Below are 24,813 nucleotides of genomic sequence, written 5' to 3' on the forward strand. Positions count from 1 at the left end.
AACTGTAATGAAACGTAAAACCCAAGAATTTTCGTATATGTAAATGTATATACATATATAAAAATGTATCACACAAAATTAAAGTTACCATGAGGTGCACAGTAGAAAAGCCATCACCTATACAACGGAACTGCCCTAAAAAAAGTAAACCCCAGGAAATTCAAAAAATATCACCCAATTAAACATGTCATGATATGTACGCTAAAATTTTCCATGGCATATACAATGAAACTTCCATAGAAAGTAAAAACACAAGAAATTTGTAGATACAACACAAACATTAATGTTGCCATAAAATAAGCATTTAAACTGTCATGATCTATACAACAAAACTACGGTGATTTTTTTCTTCTAAATTTGCCATGTGATTTGTACAAAGAAATAAAAGAAATCCATATTGTACAAAACACATTTTCTTCTCTACAAGATGTGCCATGTGATCAGTGCAAGCATCTTAAACAACTTGGCATGTTGAACAGAACAAAAAAACTCATAATCTGCCATGCGACTAATACAATTCTCTAATTTTTTTGAAAAGATGTGTGAAAACAAAACTTATAAATTGCCTTGTTGCATAGAACACACTTTTCCCCTGAGAATTTCCATTTGACCGGTCCAAACATTTTCATGATAAAGAATTTACCATGTATGTTAAACAGATTTGCCATGGTACAAAAAAAGACAAGTTAGTCGTGAAAACAAAAAGAAATTTCCATGGTCTGAATTAATGAAAATGCCATGAGCTAAGTAATAAAGTTGCCATGGTACCTACAATAAAAACTACCATCGTCTAAGTAATAAATTTGCCATGCTTTAATTAATAAAGTTGTCTCGCTCTACATTTTTTCCCCATTTTTATGTGATTATTTTTCTCTAAGAATTGATACGTTAATTTGTTTTCTAGATTGTCCATATGCATTTTAGAAAATGTAAAGTTGCCGCTGTGTGTAAAACAAAAGAAAGTTTGTCAACCTAAAAATAGCCATGGGACCAGGTACATAATTCCCCAAAACAAAAATGCCATGCTTTGTAGGAAATCATGGAAACATGGGAAAAATTGAAATTTTTGTTCTACATTTCATGGCAACTTTGGGAAAAACGTCGTTGCCATGCTACCTACAATAAAGCTACCATTGCCGAAATAATATATTTTCCATGCTCTAAGAAATAAAGTTGTTGTGTTCTAAAAATTTAAAATTCCATGGTACCTACAATAAGACAGAACTAATTTGCAATGATAAAAAATGCCATCGTCACTCCACAATTTTTTTTTGCCATATGTGCAATACAGACTTTTCCTAAAAGTGTTCAAGACTAATAATAACCATACTTAAAACATTTTAGTTGGTGTAAAAAAACTACAATTTTTCATGCTTATAGATTAGTGAAACTAGACATCTAGGTAGACATGGCTCATAGTTTCCACATGCTTTACATTTAGCTAGCTATATTTGCCATGTGCCTTGCTAGTAACCATAGTGTTTCGTCATTCGAGTTGATTAAACCGAATTGCCATGTGTTCAATTTTTTTTGCCATGCTAAATAAGAGAATTTTTTTTGTATTTGTTCAACAAATTTTGCAATTACAATTTACATATAGTAATCTAGTTGTGAACAAAACTTTCCAATATTTCTACTGACAAAGGCAAAATTGGGAAACGTGATTTGTAAAAATGATGGCAAAAATTGTGAAAAATTGTCATGGTCTAAATAAGAAAAAATCCATGGTCTAAAAATAAGAAAATTGCGATCACTTAAATAATAAAAATGTCATCCTCCAAATAATAAAATTGCGATGCTACCTACACTAAAACTACCAGGTCTAATTAACATAATTGCCAACGTTTTACATAAAAAAATGCCATAGTCCAATATAATAAAATGCCATGCTGCCAACACCTAACCTACCATGGCCTAATTGATAAAAAATGTCATGGTCTAATGAATAAAATTGCCATGCTAGCTTCATGTGAACATGGCAGGAAATAGGAATTTTCTTGTTTTCGTAAGAATGGTAAATATAGAGAAAACATAACAACTCGGTTTAAGAAGACTTTTGCAAGTGGCATTATACAAGGGACAAATGTTGTTTTGCACAGAAAAAGCAACTAAAAATATCCAATGGCAAAATTTGCAAGGGGAAAAATATTTGCTATGCATGGTAGAATGTATATAATGGCAAATTTTACAGGGACAAAACTTTGTTGTGCTACGAAATGAAGGACAATAACCTTCATTGTCATAATATAAAAATTAAACGAGAAAATTTTCCAAGATCCAAATAATAAAATTTCTGGAAACTACCTACACACCTAATCAGAATTTCTAATGTGAATTGCCATTCATGTACCATAATGTGAAAATATTGCCAACCATGTACACCTAAACAAGTTATGTTTGCTCATGTTTGAATGGAAATTGAGAGATACTCCTGATGAGAATTTGCCATGTCCAAGCTTCTGCAGAAACTACTTCCACACCTATTCTGAACATTGCCATGAGCCTATGCAAATTGTCTACAAAAATCTAACACCAAGCACACCACTATGTTCTCCAATGAGTACTGCTAGACCACCACCTTCTTCACAAACATCCACCAACAATTGCAGTACATAGAGTGGGTGTTCATACCAACCTCAGAAGGGGATTATAAGAAGAGTGGTGTTGAAGTATGTATATACATGTTCCATGGTCAAGCGGGCATGGAACATAGCAGGCACAGGAGTGCCAACTCATTGTCGGAGGCCGCCTCCATCGCCTGTTCATCGTTCGAGACCTCCGGGGAGCTGACCGGCAGGCCAGCCTCTATCCACCTCGCATGGCGGCCTTGCCAGTCGGCCGGAAGTGTGGTCAACTCGTGCTTCTACTCCATCAAGAGGCTTCTACAACGCGCTAGAGCTCGCGGTCATGGTGGAGGTGGTGCACGGAGGAGGATGTGAAGTGGAACGGTGATGTGGTGCGGTTGTGTCGGGCATGGCCTTGTTTAAATAGCGGATACCGGCCAGGCCAAGCGGCGAGGTGTGTCAATGCCCACGCCGGAGTGAGTTTCTCGGCCAGGGTGCATGTTTAATGCCGGTAGGCGGACGGATGGGCCGCCTGTTTGAATGCGATAGATATTCGTCCGGTCCCGTCCCGTCCACTCATGTCGCTCTTTCATTGAACAGGCGTGGAGACCGGGCCGCGGTGTGGGCGGCGCTCTCGGCTGACGCGCCGCTTCAATGTCGGCACCAGTGTGAGGTCGCGTCCACTCTGGGCCGGCATGAATGCAGCACTGGCGCTCTTGTGCGGCATGAATGTGCGGCAACCGCTTCATGACTGAAGAGTTTTTTCGGGGTGGGTCCGGGGTGTTGAACGCGTGCGTGATACTGAATGGCTTGATGTGTCCGGACCGCTCGGTCCAGACGAATGTGAACGTTTTGAGATGCCCTTACTTCCCGCCTTGAACCTCTTCACCACTCCGCAACTACCGCAGCTCATATGTAATGGGACCAATAACTGAAATGCAATACTCCCAAACCATCATGCGCGCGAAAGTATCACCGTGGTCATCGTCCACGTCCATATGTGCAATAGTAGTATTTGCTAGCAAATCTCAAGGGAAAAAATAGCGCGCTACAGCAAAATAGCACCGACCTCAAAATATGCTATTAGCGTGCTATATCGTGCTATTAGCAAGGCGTTGTACACCGATATATTTAGCGAGACAATTCTCAATACGCTATAGCATGCTATTAGTGACGCTATAGCGTGCTATTTTTTTCAGTGGCAAATCGTAACCAAAACTAGAGCGCGAACCAGATTTTAGCACCGAATGGCCGTTTCTTCCACTCAGCAAACAACTGCAACCACATAACACGGTCGAAAGCTGAGTTGCAGATCACACACACTACACACGCGCATGCATACATGCGTACTATCGGGCACTAGGACAAGTAGGCTACGTTACTCAGTCGTGGCCGTCGACACGGCCGCGGCCGGCGGCCGGGGTCAGCGACGCCCGCGTCGGCGGACACTCGATGCCTAGCGCCGGGGGCGGGCCGCAGACGCCGTGGATCGCGGAGTCGCACGTCCACTCGCGGACGCAGGCGAGCAGCTCGCAGCAGTAGTGGCTGACGAGGGAGCCCTTGCCGCCGGGGAAGAGCGCCTGGATGAGCTCCCCCGCGCACCACCTCGGCACACCGGTCACCGTCTTGTAGCAGTTCTCGGTGGCGAGGACGGCGGCGGCTCGCGGCGGAGGGCTCAGGACGCCGCCGGCGAGAGCCACGGCCAGGAGGAGGCACACGCACAGGCCGCGCACGCAGATCTGCCGGAGCGCCATTGCCGCAAAGGTGCTTGGTCTATTCGATTTGCAGCGTCGGGGGCGTTTTGGCATCGGTATATAGGAGGAGGGTGTAATGAACCTATTAAATTGGCGGCTTGTATTTCTGGAACCCTGTTTATGAGTTGCTTAATTTTCTTTTTGCGGGGAATGAGTTGCTTAATTTGACAAGCATCAATATCAATTGTTTTTGACAAGCATTGCCTAGATATTTAGTTTCATTATATATATATATATATATATATATATATATATATATATATATATATGTAGTTTCATTATCATATGTATATATATCATTTAATCTTACCATTTAATATGCCTTAGTTACATTATCATGCTTCTGTTTTTGAGATGCCGAAAGTTGAGATGCCTTATTTACATTTCTCACCTTGACTAAGAGCCGACCTTTACACCTCTCCGACTCTCTTCCACGTCGGCACCCTGACATCCCCACGTCGAATTTCATGTATTGTCGCCTTATAGACTCCCATCCATCCCACTGTCGCCACCCCCGAAAAATATATTCCTCGCCGCTATGACCCTGTCACCATCCAGATTGCCCTCCATGCCATTGCATGCCTATATCTTCTTATCATCATCACTACCTACTCCCCCCCCAACCCACACACATTTTATTAAAGGGCAATTCCATTAATTTTGTGGTTTATGAGTTCACTCTTACTATGCAAATTGGCAGACGCTGCGCCGGCTGGTGGAGTGTGCCCCAGATCGTCCGCCTCCTTGGCTGTCGAATCGCACTTAAATCCAAGACCCGGGTCAATCGTCTCAACGTGGGACCCTCGCACTGTATTTTCTCCTACCTAACATCATTGTTCCATTTTCCTCTCGTGATATCCTAAGCATTTCACACACACACACACATGCGACAACAGAAATTAAAAAATTGTACTATGTATCATGTATGCAACAAAGTATTCCTTCCGCCCGGAAATAACTGGCGCTCAGTCTCCTTGAGGTGGTGAGGCTAGAGTTTCTAGTCATGTGGCGAGATTTGGTATCAGATGCTTCAGATGTATGCGAGGGTTCAACGGCGATGACCGCGGCTCCAGGGCGCTGGTCCTTAGGGGCACGTGCACGAAGACTTCCCCGCTGTCATCGACAAGGCCAAGCCGACTCTGGCAGAGGAGTGGCGACAACAACGCGTTGGCGACTCGTTTTGGCGGCTGTAGTAGTCTTAGAATCTGAATGTAGTTTTTATTATATTTATGATGCTTTATACTTTCGGTGAACTTTTATAATAGATATGATTCTCTTCAAAAAAAATGCAGGTCATACAAAATTTACCTAGTAATCTCGCATTCTTTTCACCGAGTAAAAGCATCACACATATGTTTTTTACGAGTACACAATGCAGAAACCAATGTTTGGAGATAGAAAAAAACATACTCCTGTCAAACTGTCGCAAAGCCCCTATCAACGGCTGTACCCGAGCTGAAGGCCCAGCCCATCTATACGTCAGGCCAGCCCATCTTACGTCGGCCAGACCCAGCGCCCGCCGTCACAGCCGCCCTCGCCGGCTCCCCCCACCGCCCCCACCCGAGCCCGCTCCCCCCGCTCTCGCCGCTTTCCCAGCCGCGCCCCGACGCTCCCACCCGCGCCCGCCGCCGCCGCCACCAACCCTGCGTCGGCGGTTCCCCACGCTGTTCCGCCCCCATCCCGCCCCGCATCGCCCCGCCCCCCCATAGGGATCGCTCCTCCACTTCCAAGTCGCCCGCTCGCCCCCTCCTCCTCCTCCACCTCCCATGAAACCCTAGTTCCCCTCCAAAACCCTGCCCCCAGCAGCCGCGCCCGCTCGCCATGTCGCCGCCGCTCCAAGCGCCGGACTACAGGTATGTCACCGAGGAGTGCCTCCGCGAATGGAAGGGCCAGTCGGCCGCCGCCTTCCGCCTCCCCGATCCGGTCCCCATGGCCCGCTTCCTCTACGAGCTCTGCTGGGCGATGGTAAGCTCCCCCTTTCCCCATCACGCACGGCTGCGCGAATTAGGTTTTGCTCGGCTAGCTGCGTTGGTTGGCTTTTGATTTTGGGGCTGATTGCGTTGGTCGGGCTGTGCAGGTGCTAGGGGACCTGCCGCCCCAGAAGTGCCGGGCGGCGCTGGATTCGGTGGTCTTTGTGGAGGAGGCGCGGCAGGAGGAGTCCGCCTCCGTGCTCGCCGACATCATCGCACACCTAGGGCAGGATGTGAGTATTCTGAGTCCTTTTTTTTGCTGCTGTGTGGTGCTTAGTTTGTTACGATTGGCTCGATAAAGTGTGTCCGATTAGTCAATTCGCCATTGAGCATAGCACTGTATTGCAATACTTAGCTGCATTTGGCCAGTTTGTTGTCTGTGTTACTTGTTGTGCCAGCTGAAGTGACAACCTGGTTGAATTGTAAGATGTTTCCGTGATGCATAGATATCTCACTGGTAGTGATAGCATGTGGTAGCTCTGAACAAGTTCTAAAGGCTATGTTTGGAAAAAGTATCCTGCTGAAGTTGTAGCAGGAAAAGGGTTAAATTATGCCCTTTCTGATGAACATGAAACTACCAGCTCTTGGAATACCACTAGCAAACCTTATAATGGCTGAGAGCGCAAACTTATTCATTATTATTTTAATTATTATAGAGCCGGGGCGTTTAGCTTTCCATCTAGGAGTTTTGGATCCATAGCAGAAAACAGTTGCCAAGATCGTTGTCATCTAGGAGTCCCCAATAGTCGGCTGGTACCTGATTGGGTGGAGGCAGGTGACGGGGAGTGTCACTCAGAGATTTGTGGTTTAGTGAACAAATCTATCCTAAATCCAAGATGCATTTATTTCAGAATCATGTAATCTGGATTTACCATTCCGTTCCTTGTGTTGCTATTTCCTTGTAATCATTGAGTGCTGCATTCCTAGTTGATGATCTGACCTGTAGTAATCTGCAGATTACCATTTCTGGTGAATATCGCAGCCGTCTTGTCAAAATGGTAACAATTTCTTTTAATACTTCTACACCTATTCATATCTTTACCAATGCAAATGGCTATCTATCTTCTTGGTGCCCTACTTTGTTTGGGTGGAGGATTTAGTGCTCACTAATTTCCTTACTCTTGGCTGCAGACTAAGTCGCTCGTGGAGTCTTCATTGATTGTGCCTAGGCTTCTTCAAGAGCGATGTGAAGTGAGTATTTGTTTTTCGTCATACTAGGGTACCATACCTTTCTCCAAACCACCTTTTCATGATTCAATGCAGCTGACATCCGCTGTCTCTGTTTCCTGTATGTGCACATTTGAAGGAAGAGTTCCTATGGGAGGTTGAACTGAGTAAGTCAAAAGGCCAGGATTTGAAAGCCAAGGAGGTATGTGTCACATACTAATACTATGCATATTGTTATCACGTGCGATCATTGCTTCCTGATGTTTTTGTTTGTGCTCACATGTATTACAATATACCATGTCACATTATTGCCGATATCTATTAAACATGGTTCCTGGGCACCATTCTTCTTATTTTGCACAGTTCCATTCTTTACCTGTTTACTGCATCATTTTTTAATTGTCGCTTGACATAAATGGCAACAGGTCAGAGTCAACACACGACTTCTTTATCAGCAAACTAAATTCAACCTTGTAAGAGAGGAAAGTGAGGGCTACGCCAAGTTGGTATGTATATCTGCCTGTGAAACTTCTACCTCTTGTTCTTGTAATGGTGTGCATTGGTTCCTTCCATATTTTTTTTGGAACTTCGGTAACCATTGTTATTTCTTCATGCTGTATTATGAAATTGAAATGAGTAACATAACGTAGAAATTTGTCCTTAGTGTGCTCTAGTTTTTTGACTGATGCTTTGGTGAGTGATACTGCCCTCAATTACTGAAGAATATTTGATCTGAGTTACTGACTGGACGCATTTACAGTTCAAGGGGAGTGTAAAACAATCAACTAATTCCAGACTTTGATTTATTATTTGATCCTAAATTACAGAGTAGGACACCTGGAATGCAAAATAGGGGAAGGCTGGAACGCCAAAACCTGTATTTCTGGAAGTATTTATTGGAAAAATTGCTATAGAACACTGCACTTGATTAGCATATGCCCAGACACCACAAAATGATGTTATTGCCCAACCACATTATGAAGTTGTAGTCATTTACTGGACACTTTTTATTGCCTAAAACCACTAGCATAATCATGCTTGTTTGTTATTAGACACTTCGGTGTCTACTAGCAAATTCACACAACTTTATGACGTGTCTCAGTGTCTGGGCTGTGATAGAATTGGCAATGTCAACCAAGTGCAGTTTTCCGCAGTCAAATTTTCCTTTGTTTTCTAACACGTGTTCTACCAAATCTAGAGGGTAAACTCTATAATCTAGATACTTCTATAAACGATTGTAAGTGTGATTACATTGATTAGAGATGTAAATATCCACAATTCCACACATGTGTTCTAACTTCTTATACTTCCAATTTGAAATTATTTGAGACTAAATCGCTACCATGTGGGATTTATGGTAGTTCCATTCTTTGCTTAGTTTGTAAATGATGTGCCTAAAAGGTTTACTGGAGCATGGTGTATTTTTTGACCTAGCTGCCTTTGTTTGTGTGGAATTCAGGTAACCCTACTTTGTCAAGTAGGTTCAGATTTGGCTTGCCAAAATGCTTCTTCAGCAACTATCAGCATTGTAAAGGTTCGGTGTTGGTTACTTGGAATCTTCTTTCTTCCTCGCATGTTATGATCTCAGCATGTAAACAATTATAACATAATGTTCTTGTGACAGTCATTAATTGGACATTTTGACCTGGACCCGAATCGTGTATTTGACATTGTGAGTTCTCATTATTTTATCCCGGTATTGCTATCTGATATTGTAAAAGTATGTCACTGCTATAATCTGATTATGTTCTTTCTTATTTGCCTGCTAGGTGTTGGAATGTTTTGAACTCTATCCAGACAACAGTATCTTTTATCAGCTTATACCTCTTTTTCCAAAGGTATTTTGTTAGTCAACCTGTAAAGATTGTTACCATACTTCATGCAGTATTTTCAGCCCATCTTACGGCTGCTCATTTTTACAGTCCCATGCTGCTCAAATTTTGGGGTTTAAATTTCAATATTATCAACAATTGGATGTAAACAGCCCTGTTCCATCTGGTCTTTTCCGAATAGCAGCGCTGTTGGTCAAATCTGGCCTTATTGACCTTGATAATCTGTAAGTTTTCTAGTTGTTATTGTGTTTGTCTACACTTCTTGACCGCAAACTGCTATTTCAGACATCTTCCTTAAATAGTATTTTTAAAAATATTTTATTATAAATATCTGCAGTAAGAGAAGATCATATTTTTGTAAGGTTTAAATACATGTATTTTTTATTTATTTTTAACATTACATTCCTTTTGCGGTTCCCTCTTCAACTTCTGCTCTTATTTTGATGGCCATTTCTTATAACTATGTGATGACTTACACGAGCAGTACTAGACTTTTTAAGGTTATTTTCCTTAGATAGTTAGTACTACAATACCGAGAAAAGCAATCATATGTAGTATCAATGGTATTAGTTATTTTAGTAACTGACTGACCATATCCGTAGTCTCAAGTTCTTGTTTGCTTTTATTTTCCTAGCCATTTTATGCTGTATCAATATGAGTTAGTGTTGCTGCTGGATCTGTTTGTGTTGCTATATCCTTTTCAACTGCACCTCAGATATTTCATAAATCAAGACACGTTCATGGCTTCTGTTTCAGCTATGCTCATTTACTTCCGAATGATGATGAGGCGTTTGAGCATTTTGGCTCCTTTGTTTCAAGGAAAATTGATGAGGTTAGGATAATTTTCTTGTTGAATTCATTCTGTTCTAAAAAGGATTTGCTGTGTTCCTCAGGGTTATAAATGAGAATTATATGAATGTCACTACAATGTAGTCCCAATGATTTTTATGCTTAAAATTTTAGATTTTAAAAACGACTTCCATTTGAAAAAGGAAAGCAGTACGTGTGAAGTATCTTTAAGCAAACGCCATGATACTTCGAGAACAGTACCGTGTAAAGTCTGTTTATGCAAATACCATGATAGTTCTTGTAGGAATCACTACATGTGAGGACTAATAACAAGTTGCCACATTGAAATTGGAACTCGAGTGGCAAACATATAAGAGTTGTTCTTTTGATTGTGATCTTGTAGTTTCGGCTTTGAGGAAGTGTCATATTTGCAGTTACCTCAAGTAGAGACACTGATTAAGCTGTTCCACTGGTTGCAGTAACCATGTTTTTAGTGACTGGACATATCTCAAGCTATGCATGCAGATTTGGTCTTACTTTATGAAATGCCTGCATTGATCTTCAATACGCTTTATAATAATTATGGACACATCAGGGATTCAACTTATGGAGTTTATTCATCTCTTTCTTGATCCCAGGCTACTAAAATAGGCAAAATAAATCTTGCTGCTACTGGAAAGGACCTTATGGATGAAGAGAAGCAAGAAATAACGATCGATCTATACACAGCACTGGAGATGGAAAATGATATAATTGATGAACGAGCCCCTGAGATAGAAAAGAACCAGAAGCTTGGACTTCTTCTTGGTTTCCTCTCAGTCCATGATTGGTATTATCTCTAGTGCCATTGATTTAAGATGTATTATAATATTGCAAAGTTTCTTATAATAACATTTCATTGTTATGCTCAGTTGGTATATTTCAAATCTGCAGTAAAACACATCTGTCTTCTTTGACATGGTATAAATGTCACTGATTGACTTCTGCTGTTATTTGCCAGGGACCATGCACAGCTACTATTTGAACGTCTTGCGCAGCTAAATCCTGTCGAGCATGTTGAAATTTGTGATGCTTTATTTAGGTTTGTCAACTTCCTCTGCATATTCTATTAGCAGCTTTAGCAGTTGTATACTATTGCCTCTACTTCCGTGAAATATGGCCTATGATGGCCCGAATGTTTATTGTAATGCAATGGTTGAGTTCCCCAATTTATGTTGTTCAATCCTACTTCCATTTGTGCAGAATTGTTGAGAAGACTATTTCGTCAGCCTACAGTACATATTGTCAAACACATCATAAAATCACCCGTAACATGGACACTCATATGATGGATGCATCATCTGTCTCTTCACCAAGTTATTTGGTTGATCTGCCGAAGGAGTTTTTCCAAATGCTTGTCGCATGTGGACCATACCTTCACCGTGACACACAATTATTCCAGAAGGTATCCTTAGATCTTTTTTGCTGCATTCTTCTTGTATTAGTACCTGCTCAATATCGTGCTGCCTTATTGGATATGCTTGAGATTTTCTTCGTTGCGTTTAGTCATAGATTATTAGTTCGTTATATGCATCTTTACAAACTACAAAAATACCATATGTCCATATCACGAGTTCATTTCATCAGTGGTTGTTATGACCAGGATTTTGCTTCCTCACTTGTATTGCGGTAATAAATTAAAAAGTCAAAAATGGCCATCCCTGATGCAGAGCAGAGTTTTTGAGCTGGTGCCTACGTCCACCGTCTATCTGCTGCATCCAGCAGGCATAGCGATATGGGTACCGGTCAGCTGTCGTATTTAAATGCTCTAAGAGCATCTTCAGCAGCTCCCCTTATCTCACTCCCTAGATCTCCATATGGGGCCTCTCCCAAAAGATACCCTCCCTATGTTTTGTTTCCTCTCACAACAACAGACTATCCATATTGCACTCCCTAGATTTTGTTAATACCTTGTAACTAACAACATTTTCATAACACAATTAAGTGCACATTTAGCATCGATTCCCTGCATTCAGCATGCTAATGGTACTGACCCACACCCAAAATGCCAATTAACATGATTATTAGTAATTCCAAGTAACAGAAGACCTGATAAGAAATGATTAGCACCAACCACCAAATTTGCACGGATTAGCACACAAAGCCATTAGCACCAGTTATCACTGACTATTATACAATCATAGCACACAAACACCCCCAATCCCATCCTCAAGACTAGGAAAGGTCATATGACTATGAACACCTTTACTTGCAATTATGCACTTCCGCCTGGAGCAATCTAGTGGCAATTTTTTTTGGATATTGTTATTTAATGGCACATTGGATGTGTTCATTTTCAGGTTTGCAGAGTGTTAAAGGTGTATCATGCCTCGTCAAAAGAATCAGCCCGTACAGCAGGTGTAATGTCTCCAGAATCTCAGGTTGAAGAAGCACTTGGGTCATGCTTGCTTCCTTCATTGCAGCTTATACCTGCCAATCCTGCTGTTGATATGGAGATATGGGGAGTTCTTTCCCTTCTTCCTTATGAGGTCTGTCATGCTCCCTGGTCGTTACTTGTTGTACTGCACTACCTTTTTAATCAATCTGGCACTGTTCATGTTTAGGTGCGCTATCGTTTGTATGGTGAGTGGGAGAAGGACACTGAACAAAACCCAATTGTCCTTGCTGCAAGGCAAACAGCAAAGGTTGCCTACTTATTCCATGCCTGGGTTTTCTTTCTTGCGCCTACCATTTTATCTTGAGTTTTAAATTCACCAGCATCCTTATTTTCTCAATTAGCTGGACACCAGACGGCTCTTAAAACGGCTGGCCAAGGAAAATCTGAAGCAGCTTGGCCGCATGGTGGCTAAACTTGCTCATGCAAATCCAATGACTGTGCTTCGGACAATTGTCCAACAGGTATTTTGAACCAACAATGCACATGCAATATTCAAAGCAATAATAAATACTGCAGTCATATGTGAAACATGCAATATTAATTCTCTGATGTTGGAGATGGCCAACCGTTAGATCTGCTGGCAGCTCCATTTGGACTGTATTTGCCTCTTTATGTTTTTAGCCTAGATGCTGAACTCACAGAGTGCATACTGTAGTTTTAACCCTGGCCACATCAGCTCTCCGTGCACTACATCTGCCAATGGGTATGATCCTTATCAACTATACGCTTGCAGCAGGCCCTCAAATGCTGGTCTACTGTCACTACGCACCCCTGTGCCATCCCTTTAAGGACTCAGTTGTGGCTAATGTACATTGGGGGGGGGGGGGGGGGGGTCTTTGCAAGTGATTAATGTCAATGGAGCGTGGTTTTTTATTTACATTTTGGACCAGAAAGCATAAGAGCCTCCTACTGCTACATATTGGTAATAGAATGGTATATGTAGTTATGTACATGTGCAGAGGGAACATGCCCCTTATTGCTACACATCACTTATTGAAGCAACCGATTTGTAGAAGTAGTCTGGCCAAATGATTTATGAATATATTATCTTTAATTTGTTAATTATGACAATTCAATGATTCTGGAAGCTCACCTTTATAATTGCAATCCTTCCTTGACTTGTGTAATTATGCTTTATCTTCAGTTCTTTCATCTTTTTACCTCTACAATACATTGTCACAACTTTCAGGTTGAAGCATACAGGGACATGATAAATCCAGTTGTGGATGCTTTTAAATACTTGACTCAGGTATTGGCTGCGTATGTGATGCATGTTTTATACAGATGCTCATGCCCTTTTTAGAGTTGATTGTAATTATTCTGCATGTGTCTTTGAATTGTTTCTATAAGTCAAGTTTACACCGTTGTCTAAATGTGCTTCTTTTACAGCTGGAATATGATATCTTGCAATATATTGTAATCGAACGGTTGGCTCAAGGTGGTCGTGAGAAAGTAAAGGATGACGGCCTTAACCTGTCAGATTGGCTTCAGTGTCTGGCATCATTCTGGGGACACCTGTATGTAGTTTTGACTCCTGCCTGTGATCATATTATATTTACACAAAACATGATATTTAGAGGTTTACCTTCTGTTTTACCACTAAGGACCCCTGCCATTATCTTGTGCATAATCTTGAGTTCCCCTCTCATTTGTTTGCTCATTCTGACATCACGTCTACAGAAGTGTACAATAAAATATCACCATTTGCCAAGACTCCAGATCCTTGTTATTATTTGTTAATCTCATTTAATCTTAATGCTATGAGAATGCAAGCAGTAGTTCTATAATCACTGGGGTGCTCGTGTGTCCCTTCCCAATATTATTATTGTCTTTAATTTTATCTTTATGCTTCTATTCTGAACCAATTAACTTTAACAGCTGCAAGAAGCATCTTTCCATGGAGCTTAAATGCCTCTTCCAATACATAGTTAATCAACTGAAGAAAGGATTGGGTACTGAGCTTGTTGTACTTGAGGTTTGTTGGCTATGTCGAAACTTTCTTGCTGCCTTGGTATTGTATGAATCTGAAGTTTAAATTGATGTACCATGCAGGAACTCATTCAGCAAATGGCAAATGTACAGTACACTGAGAACATGACTGATGAACAGGTTGATGCTATGGCAGGAAGTGAAACATTGCGGCTTCAATCTTCGCTGTTTGGATCAACACGGAACTATAAGGTTTTGCGAGGAATCAATGCCTTTTCTGTATTTCATGATAAGGTCAATAAACAGCTCACCAAATCGTTTTTTTTGTAGGTCCTGAATAAGTCTACTAACAAATTGCGGGATTCTTTGCTTCCAAAAGATGAACCTAAACTTGCAATTCCTCTACTACTGCTCATTGCCCAACACAGATCCAAGTAAGATTTTGTCTCAACTTGCTAAATCCTTTGTGCCCTTTCCCCCCCTCCTTATTTTGTTCTGCTCTCTCGACCAAGTGGACTTCATTTAATATAGGTGACAGACTGATGGTTATTATAGATGCATCCTAATTGAATGCAATTCTTTACTGAATTTCTGTAATCATGCAATTATTTTTTAGGAAATATATGTCGAAGAAAATATTCAGAAAGCAACAATTATGTAAAGCTTTATTATCTGCATTCTGGGGTTCATGTTTTAGCCTAAAAGCTTGTCATATTAAGTTCTTACTCTTTGCATTGCTCTTTTAAACTTGATAATGTTGTTATTGTTTTCAGGATTATAATAAATGCAGATGCCACATATATCAAAATGGTTAGCGAGCAGTTTGATAGATGCCATGGAATACTGCTTCAGTATGCCGAGTTTCTTTCAAGTGCTGTAGCTCCATCAACCTATGTTCAACTAATACCTCCGCTGGAAGATCTAGTTTATAAATATCATATCGAGCCAGACGTAATACACTCATATCTTGTGACTTTTTTTTCAATGTGCGAGCTGATTTCATAATTTTATCATGCCTCCACTGGAGTAATCATCTTAGCAATTTTCTTCATTCTAGGTTGCTTTTCTTATATACCGGCCTGTAATGAGGCTTTTCAAAAGCGCTAACGGTGGCGAGGCCTGTTGGCCTCTGGATGACAATGAAGAAGGGGAGTCTGTATCATATGATGAAATGATCTTGCATGGCGATTCATCTCAGAAGTCAATCATGTAAGCTTTTATGAACATCTGTGGAGAGTCTTTTAATCATCTATTCAATGGTATGGGTCATCACAGACAACGCCTGGCTCACCTACACATGTCTAACGAAATCCATTGCAAAATATTGTCAAAAACCCTCACATGGAAATATTGCAATACTCTGTGCACTTAGTTGCTGTACTTGTTTAGTCCATTGTCCATTTATTTATTGTGCAGACCACAAATGAACACATTGTAGTGTGATTTCTTTTCAGTTTTTGTTGAAACTTCCAAATACACTGTTTGATTTTTCTTCTTCCAAACAAAGGGTACAAGTGTTTCTGGGAGCATGAAAATAGCACGTCTTAGTTATTCCATTTTCATTTTTGGGTTTATGTTGAAAATAAATTGAGAAGTAGATTACAAAGGATGGTAAGTTCAGATAAAATATGCACCCTTTAGAACATCGGAGTACAATTATGAGAATTGATCCTCTCCTGTTTACCGCTAAAAGATAAGTGAAGATCTTGTGTCCTTGGAAGCTGGTAGGGAACTACTTCCTCCGTCCCATAATATAAGAGCGTTTTTGAAACTAGTGTAGTGTCAAAAACGCTCTTATATTATGGGACGGAGGGAGTAACTACTATGGGTATGTTTGGTTTGAGCCAACTTGGCCCTACCATACAATTGGCTAGGCAAATTTTTATTAAAGCTTTTGGTTGCCCATGAGTTGTCCAATATTGGCTAGAAAATGAACCTACCTTATGCCTTAAGAATGATTGCTCTTAGAAACTTATACTTTTAACTGTTTAAGCCTCGTTGAAGTTAACTTTGGTTCAATTTTTCTGTTTCTAAATGAACTTGGTTGAACATCATTGATAGTATTTTAGGTTTGATTCATATGTAGTTTGCTGTATTCTGTTTTCTTACAGGTGGTCAGATCTTCTCAACACAATCCGAACAATTTTGCCCGCAAAAGCCTGGAACGGTCTTTCACCTGAATTGTATGCTACTTTCTGGGGTTTGACACTGTATGATCTTAATTTTCCAAAAGATCGTTATGATGCGGAAATTAAGAAGCTGCATGAAAATCTCAAACAACTTGAAGATAACTCAGATAACTCTAGCATTGCAATATCACGGCGTAAGAAGGACAAGGAGAGAATCCAAGATTTGCTGGACAAATTGAACAATGAATCTGACAAGCATCAACAGCACGTTATATCAGTGCTCCAAAGGCTAACCCGTGAAAAGGATAAATGGCTGAGTTCCAGTCCGGATGCACTGAAGATCAACATGGAATTTCTCCAGCGGTGCATATATCCACGCTGTGTTCTTAGCATGCAGGATGCTGTGTATTGTGCTACATTCGTCCAGATGATGCATTCACTTGGGACTCCATTTTTCAACACGGTGAATCATATTGATGTTTTCATCTGCAAGACACTACAGCCAATGATCTGTTGTTGTACCGAATATGAGGCTGGCAGGCTTGGAAGGTTTCTTCATGAGACCCTGAAGATGGCTTACCATTGGAAGGTAGCTTATTGATTCAAGTGTGCTATACACTCTTCGCCATAGCTTTCCTGATGGTTATTACGTTGTTTTAGTGCTTCTGAGTTTGCATAATACAACTTTTTGCAGAGTGACGAATCAGTATATGAGCGTGAATGTGGAAATAAGCCGGGATTCGCTGTATACTTCAGATTTCCAAATAGTCAACGCGTATCTTATCCTCAGTTCGTTAAAGTATGCTTTACACACTCCTTGAAGTTATGTGTGTCGCATAATTAAGCTCTGTACGCATAATTAAGCTCTGTATGTTTGTCATTTCCTTGGTACAGCTTAGTCCTAAATATTGTAGAACTGGTGATCGAAACATAGAAAGCCTGTTCTGTGCTTTGATCACCATTACTAAAATTTTAGGACTAAATTTTACTCAAGTTGCATGATACGGTTGTATGTTCGTAAGAGTTCCTAGAGGCGATTTGTAGTATAAAAGCACAATCTGGTGCACAAGTAAGCTTCTTGTTAGGCATGTAATCAACATAGAAATTATATCTATTATGTTGCTTCATAGATGACCATATAAAAATAAATTTCGTTCTGTCTTAGCTCAGGAGTTAATTCTGTGAGGAATATACTAATACACAAAACCATGTTTAGGTGCCAACTCCTACTCTAGTGTGAACTGTTCCACACTAGATTTTGATGGGCTATTTAATGGATTCACAATTTTGCAAATGAACTCCTTCACAAATTCACAAACTGTCTTCTCAATCAATCTAAATTTGGTGTCTCCAGTGCTCATGAAATGGCACGTTGTGTGAGACTGAGCATGCTAGTTCCTAGATATGGATGCTTCCTCAGGAATAAAATATTTCTACTCATAGTTTGTCAGCTCGTTACATTTGCAAAAATCTGGCAAGATAGCTTGCTCTTAGTAACCAGGCCCAGTGTTCTTTTTCATTCAAACGTGTTGGCGCTCAGTTCATGAATTGTGGTGCTGCCCTATCGTGCAGCCTTTTTATTTGAAGAGAATTTCAGTTGTGGCAGTTGTTGCTGCATGTGCTAGGCGTGTTGGCTTTATTGAGCTGTACATTTGGTCAAATGTGAGCTGTGCAACAGTAGTGTAGTGGCTACCTCTTTAATAAAATGTTAATACCTGCAAGTTTCAGTGATGTGTATATGTATTTGTACATGTACAAAACGATCCACTGCGTATACTTATTATTTGTGAGCATCTGTACATTTTTCTTGGTGAAATTTCTGTTTCTTGAATCCAGGTATAAATTCAGCATGCTTTCATGGATCCTAGTATCTATTATTGCCATGTGCTGCTTTGCTCTCTACATTTTATTCACGTCACCTGAATTGAATTAACAAAAATAAATAATCACAAGTGAATCTCTAATATCCAAAATTTTATGCTGTTGTCCTGCTACATTCTTTGCATATGTTTTTGAACATCTTTTTTCTGTGCTTTTGAAAGGTTCATTGGAAATGGAGTGGAAGAATTACCAAGGTGCTTAATCAATGTATGGAATCAAAAGAATACATGGAAATCAGAAACGCCCTTATTGTGCTCACAAAGATAACTAGTATTTTTCCTGTCATGCGAAAAAGCGGTATCAACATCGAGAAAAGGGTAAATACATCATTAGTCACCATTTATGATATGCTGCTGGGCTGTTGCTCACAAATATGTTTACCAGGTTGCGAAGCTAAAGGGGGATGAGAGGGAAGATCTGAAAGTACTGGCCACTGGTGTAGCTGCTGCTCTGGCAGCTCGCAAGGTAAGTGTTACCACTTCTTTGCTGGTGCCTTTTTTCCGTATCAGGGGACCTTTGTGCATGATTATGAGATGCATGTGTGGATTTCCTGACTATTATGCAGAGTTCATGGGTATCTGAAGAAGAGTTTGGCATGGGTCACCTTGATCTGAAGCCAGTACCTGCAAAACCTATTGCTGGTAAGTAGAAGACACAGTTTTTTTCCACAACCACTATGATTAACTGGAGCATAACTATTCCTTGGATGTCCTACAGGAAATCAGTATGCAGATCCCTCGACAGCAAAAGATCATAGCGTCCGTGCAAAATCTGTAGAGGGTAGGCATGAAAGGTCAGAAAATGCAATGAAGCCTGATGCTCATAAGAAGAATGCCTCGACTACAAACGGATCTGATATTCAAATGCCATCTTCCTCTGCACAAGGAAAAGGTTCAGGGCTTGTACGTGGTGTAGATGAACCTCCAAAACTTTTGTCCGATGATGGAGTTAAAGTCTTGAAGCCTACTGCAGAACCTGAGGTACCTCTCAGTTCATAATGTGGATGGTAACAATTGGGTAATAGTATGTGTATTTGTACATTTTAGTGCATATCGCAATAGTATGTGTATTTGTACATTTTAGTGCAAAATTAGCATTTTATGGACTGCCCATGCGCTATAAATGGTGCAAAAATAATTTCTATTTTAGCCCTTCATTCTTCTCTGTTTTCCGCGGATGGATGTACCTTTTTCAGAAATTTTTGCAAGTCGCTAAGTGTATTTCTACGTGTAAAATTTTAGGAATTTTACGGAACTTCAAAACACACACTTTTTTTTTTGGAAATTTTCAAAACAACAGCTTGAGGTGTTTTTGGTAGCACGAAATCCGCTTGTTCCATTTATGGTCCTTTAGTATGTCATGGAACATAGCAGTTATTAGTCAGCCTTTTAGTATTGGACATTTGGTTTGCATTGTTCTAATCATTTTTATTAACAGACAAGAGCGCCACAAAAGCGTGCTGTACAAAATGCTGCAAAGGTATCTAAGCACGATGTGGTGAAGGAAGATGGAAAACCTGGGAGATCTACTAGCAGGGGTCTTAATCAACAAGCCTGTGCTATTCCTGTTGACAGAGAAGTATTGTATCAGGCAGCTGATGGTGTGCTGAATACTAATCCCACTAGTCCGTTGGTTGGCACAAATGGTAATGTACATCTGGCACCACGAAAGGTATCTGCATCCTCCCAAAGATCAACAGTATTGGCTGCACATAGCGGTGGAACAGCTAATCCCACCGGTGAAGGTGAATCTGCTGACTTGATTGATTCTACCGTGAAACAGCAAAAAAGATCTGTTCCCGTTGAAGAACAAGAGAGGACAGGTAAACGAAGGAAAGGAGAGATTGAAGGCAGGGATGGTGACTTGACAGAGCACCATACGGACAAAGAAAAAAAATTGGACCCGCGATCAGTAGATAAATTTCGTTCTGTGGATCATGAGAGAGGTGCTAGTGAGGAACAAAACCTAATTCGGACAGAGAAATTAAAAGAAAAGTTTGATGATAAATATGACAGAGATCATAGAGAAAAAGCAGATCGGTCTGAGAGGCGCCGTGGAGAAGACGTGGTTGAACGACCAACAGACAGATCATTGGAAAGGAGAGAGCGTTCTATTGAAAAGATGCAAGACAGAGTTCCTGAAAAAGGAAGAGAAGACAGGAATAAGGAGGAGAGGAACAAAGTTAAGCATGAACCCATAGATCGAGCACATACTATTAAGAATGAACCCATAGATCGAGCATATACTATTAAGAATGAACCCATAGACCGAGCACATACTGTTAAGCATGAACCCATAGACCGAGCACATACTTCTGATGAACGCTTCCGAGGGCAAAGCTTGCCACCACCTCCACCTCTTCCAACTAGTTTTGTACCCCAATCAGTCGCTGCTAACCGAAGAGATGAAGACAGTGACCGAAGGGGCGGCAGCACCAGGCATACCCAACGGTCGTCTCCCAGGCGTGATGAGAAAGAAAGGTGGCACTTGGAGGAGAATGCTCCGCTCTCGCAGGATGATGGGAAGCACAGAAGAGAGGAAGATCTTCGGGATAGAAAGCGTGAAGATAGGGATGTTTCATCAAGCAAGGTAAACTTTTCTTTACCCCCCAATACTCTTCTGTGATCATTTATTTGCTCACTAGTTCAGTTATATCTACTCCCTCCGTCCCAAAATAAGTGACTCACCTTTGTACTAACTTTGTACTAAAGCTAGTACAAAGTTGAGTCACTTAATTTGGGACGGAAGGAGTATAAAAGTTGATCCGTGTCTTGTGCTCTGTACTTATTCATCTACTGAACAGTTCTATGGCTTTTATGATGTGACTTGGCATGCAATCACTCTTGGGATCGTAATGGACATTCTTGCTTGACCTCTAATACTTTGTTATTTTTACAGGTAGACGACAGGGATAGGGACAAAGGTAATACTGTGAAAGAAGATAGTGATCCTAATAGTGCATCCAAACGGCGGAAGATCAAAAGAGAACAGTCTGCTTTGGAAGCTGGGGAATATGCGCCTTCTGCTCCACAGCCTCCGAGCGTTGGACCTGGTAACTCACAGTTTGAAATACGAGAGAGAGAAAGAAAGGGTGCTATTTCACAGCATCGGCCATCACATGCTGATGACCTTCCTAGGATGCATGCCAAGGATTCAACAAGCAAGACAAGTCGTAGAGAGGCTGACCAGTAAGTTTAGGAAACAATGAAGTTTCCACTTTGCAATGTGTTCTTTATACCTTATTAGCTGTCATGTGAAACACACAATCTGTTTGGGAAGCATCAGTTTCGTATCGACTGAACGAAGTTGCAAAATCGTCGCTTTCACAAAAACCCCTTAAATTTCAGATGCTCTGCACATGCAAGATCGTTAACTGCAATATCTTGTGCAAATTGTGACACATTTTTTCTTTAACCTCTTCTAGTATGCTGCTGGCCTGCCTGTTTCTAAATTGAAGAAAAATATTTAGTCAAATAAAATAATGATTGCATTCCCAGGTTACAAGTCGTTATGCAGGTAAAGTATGTAGGAAATTCACCATTGTACCTTCATAAATTTTAATAGATAACATGGTGTCATGCACTTAGCTAGGTACGGTACGGCTGGTAACTAACCACTTGTGTTCCCAAGCTAGCGCTATTTAGAAAGCTACCTCGAAGGTGCTTTAACAACTGAAAAGCATAAATACTCGTGTGCAATAATGATGTAGAGAAACACATAACTAAATAGTTGTCATTTTGTTAGCACACCAATAGCTGCGTGACGCAGACAGTTCAATGGAGTAATGCCTTACCAAGAATTGCTAGCATCCAAAGTATTTGTTTCCATTGATAGAGAACTATGAGATTTATGACCAATTTTAGCCGTATGGGCGTCACCGTTAAATCCTAGCTCTACCAAAACCAAGGTCAATGTTTGGTGTATGCAGAATTGGTACCCCCTACGGTCGGGTTTATACATGGTTTTCGAGTCGATGAGTCGACGAGTCGTTCAGGGGTAGCGACTTGTCGACGAGTCGAGCCTGGCCGGTCGACGAGTTGTGACTAGTCTCGACTAGTCGTGGGGTTTGAGTCAACCATGGCAGTGCGACTCGTCGACTAGTTGCGACAAGTCGCGTGACTCAGAAAACCATGGGTTTATAATGTCGGTGTGGGATTTTAGGTTCTCAATTTGACTGATGAAACATTTGTTATATCTAAAACTGTATCATCGGATTCGTTTTCGAATAAAGTTTCTAAACATATATATTTTTGGTGGCATATAACATATATTTTATTAGTTACTCCCTCCGTAAACTAATATAACAGTGCTTAAATCATTACTTTAGTGATCTAAACGCTCTTATATTAGTTTACAGAGGGAGTATTAAATTGAGGACCTAGGAAGTTATTAAATTGAGGACCTAGGAACACGCGCACCCCCTATACACCTGACCGGCGGGAGTACTACTTAAAAATAGGGAGTACTCGAAGCTTACTCTTGTTCAATACAATATACTCTTCTCTTGAAGCACATTTTAACAGTGTGATTCTTCGTGTTGTCATATATGTATTTTAAATTTGTGTTGATCTTTCTGTTGGTTTAGTGTAGCTTGAGCTTTTTGCTATAAATTTGTTGTCACATTGATATGAGTAGGCTTAATATCTTTCCTTAAAAATGTAGCAGCAGTAAGGTATATATTAGAAATAAGGCTGCAGAAGATGATTACATAGGTTGATGTTCTTTCTAAATCTGCACAAAAGTAAAAAGTTATGTAATGGCTTCTGCATGAGCCGCAATTTCTGGTATAGATCTATTTTTATGTATATACTCATGGTTCTATAAGTTTTGTTTCCTTAACAATCCTTGGTCAAATTGCAGAACACATGATAGAGAGTGGGAAGAGGAGAAGAGGCCAAGGACTGAAGCAAAAAGGAAGCATCGGAAGTAGGTTCCTGCGGGTGTCTTGATGATTGTCACATAACAAGATTTCACTTGGCGACGCGCAGCTGCGAACAAGCCGTTTTCTTGTAGCAGGAAGATGTATCTGGGCATATTTGAACCATTCGGCGTGTATTCCGTTTGCTGGGGCTTAAGGGGACCAACAGGATAAACCCTTCAGCAGTGCTTCGTCTATGCTGCCCAGATGCAAATTGTTGCGAACAATGTTGATTGCAAGGAACATATATGGTCGGTTATACAAGTCGTTATAAACATTTTAGCAATGTGGAATGTAAGGAACAATACTATGGGCCATACCATCAACTTAGACGGATTTGCTGTAAACAAGGATGAGCAGTTTGTCGGCCAGCTATTTTTGTAATTCATTTTGTACTAACTGCAGAGTTTTGCTGTGGGAAGCATTTGGGCTTCCTTTTTTGCACCGTCTAGGAGGAATAGCAGGGGGGTTGTGAGTAGGTTGTACATGTACAGTTACAATGGTAGCATGAACCGTCGTGCTCTAGATGTTAAACTGAGATGGTTGCGTGAACCGTCGTGCTCTAGATGTTAACTGAGATGGTTGCGTGAACCGTCGTGTTCTATATGTTAACTGAGATGGTTGCAGTTCATCATGTAGTGTGGTGGTTTTGTTTTGGTCGTTGCTGACTGTTGCCTTCATTGTATCTGTGTGATTTTTATTCTCGAGTCTGTGTGGAACCTGGAGCTTGTTTGATCCTGGTTTCCTGGCAAGAGCAACTTGTTTGGCTTTGTGCTGCTAGATTTTGGCAAACGTCTTGCTTCCTGGCCTGGTGATTTAGTTCGTTGTTGCAGATTATATGCCTGTGGTGCAGTTGGTGACCATTGGAAAATTAACTTTGTAGTAGCAGTTGTCGACAAGTACGTCTCTGCTTCAGTGTTCAGAATTTGGTTCTAAATAAAAAACAAAACGAGCTCCCTCTCAGAATAGAGTACAAGCGATAAGTTGAGTTAGCAACAGTCAACAATATTTTCTTCTCATGCATCTCCCATCTCCTGTCAATTCATTTTGCATAAGTGGTAGCTGCCGAGTAGGGAGCGGGACAGGAGTGACATCCCCGCAGACTTTTTTGTGGCTTGTGCAAAAAAGACAATTTCTGATGCTTCATTCTAACTATTCATTAGGCATTTCTTTATCTTTTTTACATAAGCCACAAAAAACGTCGTTTTTCACCGAAACCTTGTGAACGGACATAAAATGTATACACGCGGGATTTTTGTTCCGAATTTTTCAACTTTTCAAAATGTGTATTTTCGACAATGAGTGCATATGCACCTAGGAGCAAAAAAGCCGCGTCCATTCCCTTTTGCTCCTACGTGCATATGCACCCATTGTCGAAATACACATTTCGAAATGTTGAAAAATTCGGAACAAAAATCCCCCGTGTATATCCGGACATTTTAT

At 40.8% G+C, this 24,813-nt stretch overlaps 1 protein-coding gene across 2 annotated transcripts; it reads left to right on the plus strand.

The window, feature by feature from the left end:
- The first annotated feature begins 5,968 nt into the window (after positions 1 to 5,968).
- LOC123080780 (THO complex subunit 2) lies at positions 5,969 to 23,769 on the plus strand. 2 transcript variants are annotated; one of them, XM_044503727.1, is made up of 33 exons: positions 5,971 to 6,283; positions 6,396 to 6,521; positions 7,245 to 7,286; positions 7,420 to 7,479; positions 7,595 to 7,657; positions 7,881 to 7,961; positions 8,915 to 8,989; positions 9,080 to 9,127; positions 9,225 to 9,293; positions 9,378 to 9,511; positions 10,044 to 10,119; positions 10,715 to 10,905; positions 11,077 to 11,157; positions 11,319 to 11,520; positions 12,416 to 12,604; positions 12,680 to 12,760; positions 12,855 to 12,974; positions 13,703 to 13,762; positions 13,903 to 14,030; positions 14,392 to 14,488; positions 14,566 to 14,694; positions 14,773 to 14,876; positions 15,216 to 15,393; positions 15,500 to 15,651; positions 16,554 to 17,160; positions 17,266 to 17,370; positions 18,614 to 18,769; positions 18,837 to 18,917; positions 19,018 to 19,093; positions 19,170 to 19,432; positions 19,890 to 21,041; positions 21,351 to 21,640; positions 23,313 to 23,769. In XM_044503727.1, the coding sequence occupies exons 1-33, from the start codon at positions 6,140 to 6,142 to the stop codon at positions 23,380 to 23,382; spliced, it is 5,430 nt and encodes a 1,809-aa protein (XP_044359662.1). In that variant the 5' UTR covers positions 5,971 to 6,139; the 3' UTR covers positions 23,383 to 23,769. The 2 variants fall into 2 exon arrangements, with proteins under 2 accessions (XP_044359663.1, XP_044359662.1); XM_044503728.1 differs by lacking the exon at positions 17,266 to 17,370 and having other exon boundaries at positions 5,969 to 6,283.
- The last annotated feature ends 1,044 nt before the right edge of the window (positions 23,770 to 24,813 follow it).

The sequence above is a fragment of the Triticum aestivum genome, chromosome 3D (assembly GCF_018294505.1).
Source record: "Triticum aestivum cultivar Chinese Spring chromosome 3D, IWGSC CS RefSeq v2.1, whole genome shotgun sequence".
Classification (NCBI taxonomy): Eukaryota; Viridiplantae; Streptophyta; class Magnoliopsida; order Poales; family Poaceae; genus Triticum; species Triticum aestivum.

Excerpts from the sequence above, each read along its gene's own strand:
- LOC123080780 (XM_044503727.1), top strand. The coding sequence starts at position 6,140 with ATGTCGCCGCCGCTCCAAGCGCCGGACTACAGGTATGTCACCGAGGAG. Across the intron at positions 7,658-7,880 it reads AGGATTTGAAAGCCAAGGAG|GTCAGAGTCAACACACGACT; the intron begins GTATGTGTCACA and ends AAATGGCAACAG. Across the intron at positions 17,371-18,613 it reads CTTATCCTCAGTTCGTTAAA|GTTCATTGGAAATGGAGTGG; the intron begins GTATGCTTTACA and ends TGCTTTTGAAAG.